Source organism: Oncorhynchus gorbuscha, linkage group LG05, assembly GCF_021184085.1.
Source record: "Oncorhynchus gorbuscha isolate QuinsamMale2020 ecotype Even-year linkage group LG05, OgorEven_v1.0, whole genome shotgun sequence".
Taxonomy (NCBI): Eukaryota; Metazoa; Chordata; class Actinopteri; order Salmoniformes; family Salmonidae; genus Oncorhynchus; species Oncorhynchus gorbuscha.
In genome coordinates, this window is record NC_060177.1 from 1,323,587 (window position 1) to 1,329,975 (window position 6,389).

The window sequence follows — 6,389 nt, forward strand, 5'->3', positions numbered from 1 at the left end:
CACAGCCTCATAGAGGATCTAGATACTTATAGAATTAGAATCCCTCCACAGCCTCAACGAGGATCTAGATACTTATAGAATTAGAATTCCTACACAGCCTCAACGAGGATCTAGATACTTATAGAATTAGAATCCCTCCACAGCCTCATAGAGGATCTAGATACTTATAGAATTAGAATCCCTCCACAGCCTCATAGAGGATCTAGATACTCCACAGCCTCAACGAGGATCTAGAATTAGAATTAGAATCCCTCCACAGCCTCAACGAGGATCTAGATACTTATAGAATTAGAATCCCTCCACAGCCTCAACGAGGATCTAGATACTTATAGAATTAGAATCCCTCCACAGCCTCAACGAGGATCTAGATACTTATAGAATTAGAATCCCTCCACAGCCTCAACGAGGATCTAGATACTTATAGAATTAGAATTCCTACACAGCCTCAACGAGGATCTAGATACTTATAGAATTAGAATCCCTCCACAGCCTCATAGAGGATCTAGATACTTATAGAATTAGAATCCCTCCACAGCCTCAGAGGATCTAGATACTTATAGAATTAGGATCCCTCCACAGCCTCAACGAGGATCTAGATACTTATAGAATTAGAATCCCTCCACAGCCTCAACGAGGATCTAGATACTTATAGAATTAGAATCCCTCCACAGCCTCAACGAGGATCTAGATACTCAACGAGGATCTAGAATTAGAATTAGAATCCCTCCACAGCCTCAACGAGGATCTAGATACTTATAGAATTAGAATCCCTCCACAGCCTCAACGAGGATCTAGATACTTATAGAATTAGAATCCCTCCACAGCCTCAACGAGGATCTAGATATCTAGATACTTATAGAATTAGAATCCCTCCACAGCCTCAACGAGGATCTAGATACGAGGATCTATAGAATTAGAATCCCTCCACAGCCTCACAGCCTCGAGGATCTAGATACTTATAGAATTAGAATCCCTCCACAGCCTCAGAGGATCTAGATACTTATAGAATTAGGATCCCTCCACAGCCTCAACGAGGATCTAGATACTTATAGAATTAGAATCCCTCCACAGCCTCAACGAGGATCTAGATACTTATAGAATTAGGATCCCTCCACAGCCTCAACGAGGATCTAGATACTTATAGAATTAGAATCCCTCCACAGCCTCAACGAGGATCTAGATACTTATAGAATTAGAATCCCTCCACAGCCTCAACGAGGATCTAGATACTTATAGAATTAGAATCCCTATAGAGATTAGAATCCCTCCACAGCCTCAACGAGGATCTAGATACTTATAGAATTAGAATCCCTCCACAGCCTCAACGAGGATCTAGATACTTATAGAATTAGAATCCCTCCACAGCCTCAACGAGGATCTAGATACTTATAGAATTAGAATCCCTCCACAGCCTCAACGAGGATCTAGATACTTATAGAATTAGAATCCCTCCACAGCCTCAACGAGGATCTAGATACTTATAGAATTAGAATTAGAATCCCTCCACAGCCAACGAGGATCATACTTATAGAATTAGATCTAGATCTATACTTATAGAATTAGGATCCCTCCACATCAACGAGGATCTAGATACTTATAGAATCCCTCCACAGCCTCAATCTAGAGGATCTCAACGAGGATCTAGATACTTATAGAATTAGAATCCCTCCACATCAACGAGGATCCTTATAGAATTAGGATCCCTCCACAGCCTCAACGAGGATCTAGATACTTATAGAATTAGGATCACCTCCACAGCCTCAAGCCTCGAGGATCTAGATACTTATAGAATTAGAATCCCTCCACAGATCCTCCACAGCCTCAACGAGGATCTAGATACTTATAGAATTAGAATCCCTCCACAGCCTCAACGAGGATCTAGATACTTATAGAATTAGAATCCCTCCACAGCCTCAACGAGGATCTAGATACTTATAGAATTAGAATCCCTCCACAGCCTCAACGAGGATCTAGATACTTATAGAATTAGAATCCCTCCACAGCCTCAACGAGGATCTAGATACTTATAGAATTAGAATCCCTCCACAGCCTCAGAGGATCTAGATAGCCTCAACGAGGATCTAGAATTAGGATCCCTCCACAGCCTCAACGAGGATCTAGATACTTATTGAATTAGAATCCCTCCACAGCCTCAACGAGGATCTAGATACTTTTTCTAACCTCTCCGGATTAAAAGTAGAGCGCATAAACTAACACTACCTAACATGAAAACAATTACACACAAAACATGATGGGAAACAGAGGGTTAAATACAAGTCGCTTAATTGGGGAAATGTAAACCAGGTGTTCTCGGTATGTACAAATCCCAAAATAAATAAATGATCTCACTCCAATACATTTCTATAGAAAGTTAGCAAAAACAGATCTTGCTACCATGGAAAGGTCTGTCTATGTTGTGGAAAAAAATATTCAATTTTATTTGGAATGGCAAGCCAGACTAAATTTAAGAGGCCTTTTTATATAATGAATATGAAGTCGGAGGGGTAGAAATTATTAAATATTAAAGCATTTGACCCTCACTAAAAGCAAAATGTATACATAAATCCCAACTGGTTCTCTAGCAGATTAGTAAGAATGTCCCCATGTTAAAGACCTTTTTCCCTTTATTCAGATTACAAATAACAAAGTGAGATGTTGTAAAGTAAATCATTATTTTTAAAACCTTGAAAAGATGGAAACAATTTCAATGTAACCAGAAAAGGCAGAACAAATAATACAGCAAATATTACACTCAAATAATTGATTTTAAAAATCATTATTTTTTTTATAAGTTAGAATCTTTAACAATTATATCAAAAATAGGACATGCAGCTAACAAAATCATATGGAAATGTCTGATCCCCAAAATACAACCAACTAATTGCAGCATTACCACAAAAATGGAAGAGGAAAGTGGAAGGGGAAAATGTAATGAACTTGTCTGTCGGCCCTGAATTAAAGACCATTTAAAAAAAAGAAAATGATGATGAATAAAAAGTATAACAGGTTCATTTAAGGACCGAAACAGATCTGCCATTTAACCTGCAAAATAGTTGGGAACAGATTTGACGCACCGATTCCATGGCTTATGAACTGATATGCAAAACGATGCCGGATTCAAAACTGAATTTTTCCATTTAAATTATTAACACAATTCTTGCAACCAATAGAATTAGAATAACAGTGAAGACATCACAACTAAATAACAGATGGAATCATAACAATAACAAGTGTTAAACAATTCAAAATGTAATTTATATTTCAGATTCTTCAAATAGCCACCATTTTGCCTTGACAACAACTTTGCACACTCTTGGCATTCTCTCAACCGGTTTCATGAAGTGTTCACCTGGAATGCATTTCAATTAACAGGTGTGCCTTCTTAAAAGTTCATCTGTGAAATGTCTTTCTTTCTTAATGCATTTGTTGTGACAAGGTAGGGTTGGTATACAGAAGATGGCCATATTTGGTAAAAGACCAAGTCCATATTATGGCAAGAACAGCTCAAAAAAGCAAAGAGAAACAAAGTATTAATGGACTGTCCAGACATGAAGGTCAATCAACATGGAACATTTCAAGAACTTTGAAAGAAAGTTTCTTCAAGTGCAGTTGCAAAAACCAGCATGCACTATGATGAAACTGGCTCTCATGAGGACCGCAACAGGAAATGAAGACCCAGAGTTACCTCTGCTGCAGAGGATAAGTTCATTAGAGTTACTAGCCTCAGAATTTGCATCTCAAATAAATGCTTCACTGATTCAAGTAAGAGACACATCTCAACATCAGCTGTTTAGAGGAAACCGTCTGAATCAGGCCTTTATGGTCGAAATGCTGCAGAGAAAGAACTACTGAAGAACACCAATAAAAAGAAGCTTTGGCCAAGAAACACGATCAATGGAAATTAGACCGAATTGGAGATTTTTGGTTCCAACCTCTGTGTCTTTGAGAGACGCAAAGTAGGTGAATGGATGATCTCCGCATGTATATTTCCCACCGTAAAGCAGAGTACAAGGAGGTGTGATGGTATGGGGATGCTTTGTTGCTGACACAGTCAGTGATTTATTTTGAATTGAAGGGACACTTTAACCAGCATGGCCACCACAGCATTCTGCAGCAATAAGCCATCCCATCTGGTTTACACTTAGTGGGACTATCATTTGTTTTTCATCAGGACAATGACCCAAAACACCTCTAGGCTGTGTAAGGGCTATTTGACCAAGAAGGAGAGTGATGGAGTGCTGCATCAGATGACCTGGCCTCCACAATCACCCAAACTCAACCAAATTGAGATGGTTTGGAATGAGTTGGACCACAGAGTGAAGGAAAAGCAGCTAACAAGTGCTCAGCATATGTGATAACTCCTTCAAGATGAAAAGCATTCCAGGTGAAGCTGGTTGAGAGAATGCCAAAATTGTGCAAAGCTGTCATCAAGGCAAAGGGTGGATACTTTGAAGAATCTCAAAAATGAAATACATTTTGATTTGTTTAACACTTGTTTGGTTACTACATGATTCCATATGTGTTATGTCCTAGTTTTGATGTCTTCACTATTATTCTACAATGCCAAAAATAATAAAAAATAAAGAAAAACCCTTGAATGATCAGGAAACGCTTGACCTGTAGTGTATGTATATGTATGTATATTTGGGGGATTGGAAGTGATGCAGACAATTACATTTACATTTACATTTAAGTCATTTAGCAGACGCTCTACATGGATGGAAGCTACATTCTATATGAAATATTAAAGCTGAACTACCCCCAAAAAGAAATCTGCAATAAAAAGTTATGTAGTATTTAATGTAGTAGTCATTTAGTAGTAATGTAGTAGTAGTAGTAGTAGTAGTAGTAGTAGTAGTAATGTAGTAGTAACCTAGTAGCAGTTTAGTAGTTATGTAGCAGTAGTTTAGTAGTAGTTTAGTTGTAGTTTAGTAGTAATTGTGTTTGTAGTAATGTAGTAGTAGTTTAGTAGTAGTGTTGTAGTAATGCATTAGTGGTTTAGTGGCAATGTGGTAGTAGTGGTGTAGTAGTAGTAATGTACTAGTAGTAGTTATAGTAGTAGTAGTGGTAGTTTAGTAGTAGTAATATGTGGTTTAGTGGTAGTGTAGTGTATTTTAGTGTAGTAGTAATGTAGTTTAGTGGTAATGCTGTAGCAATGTATTATTAGTGTAGTAGTAATATTGTAGTAGGTTAGTAATAATGCAGTAGTGTAGTAGTAATGTTGTAGAGGTTTAGTAATTATGTAGCAGTAATGTAGTAGTAATGTATTGTTAGTGTAGTAGTGATGTAGTAGTAATGTATTGTTAGTGTAGTAGTGATGTAGTAGTAATGTATTGTTAGTGTAGTAGTGATGTAGTGTTAGGGTAGTAGTGATGTAGTAGTAATGTAGTGTTGGTGTAGTAGTGATGTAGTAGTAATGTATTGTTAGTGTAGTAGTGATGTAGTAGTAATGTATTGTTAGTGTAGTAGTAATGTAGTAGTAATGTATTGTTAGTGTAGTAGTAATGTATTGTTGGTGTAATAGTAATGCTGTAGTAGTTAGTAGTAGTTTAGTAATAATGTAGCAGTAATGTAATAGTAATGCTGTAGTAGTTAGTAGTAGTTTAGTAATAATGTAGCAGTAATGTAGTAGTAGTTTAGTAATAATGTAGCAGTAATGTAGTAGTAATGTAATGTAGTAGTAGTTTAGTAATAATGTAGCAGTAATGTAATAGTAATGCTGTAGTTAGTAGTAGTTTAGTAATAATGTAGCAGTAATGTAGTAGTAATGTATTGTTAGTGTAGTAGTAATGTAGTAGTAGTTTAGTAATAATGTAGCAGTAATGTAGTAGTAATGTATTGTTAGTGTAATAGTAATGTAGTAGTGTATTGTTGGTGTAATAGTAATGCTGTAGTAGTTAGTAGTAGTTTAGTAATAATGTAGCAGTAATGTAGTAGTAATGTAATGTAGTAGTAGTTTAGTAATAATGTAGCAGTAATGTAGTAGTAATGTAGTAGTAGGGTAGTAATGTAGTAGTAGTTTAGTAATAATGTAGCAGTAATGTAGTAGTAATGTATTGTTAGTGTAGTAGTGATGTAGTAGTAATGTAGTAGTAGTTTAGTAATAATGTAGCAGTAATGTAGTAGTAATGTATTGTTAGTGTAGTAGTGATGTAGTAGTAATGTATTGTTAGTGTAATAGTAATGTAGTAGTAGTTTAGTAATAATGTAGCAGTAATGTAGTAGTAATGTATTGTTAGTGTAATAGTAATGTAGTAGTAATGTATTGTTAGTGTAATAGTAATGTAGTAGTAGTTTAGTAATAATGTAATAGTAATGTAGTAGTAATGTATTGTTAGTGTAATAGTAATGTAGTAGTAGTTTAGTAATAATGTAGCAGTAATGTAGTA

At 36.0% G+C, this 6,389-nt stretch overlaps 1 protein-coding gene across 1 annotated transcript in view; it reads left to right on the plus strand.

Annotated features, from left to right (window-relative positions):
* Positions 1-2,643, plus strand: part of LOC124035357 (A-kinase anchor protein 13-like) — an 89,232-nt gene extending 86,589 nt beyond the window's left edge. The window contains exon 19 of the mRNA XM_046348819.1: positions 2,633-2,643. Coding sequence (XP_046204775.1) covers positions 2,633-2,643 — 11 coding nt within the window. The remainder of the gene's footprint in view (positions 1-2,632) is intronic.
* The last annotated feature ends 3,746 nt before the right edge of the window (positions 2,644-6,389 follow it).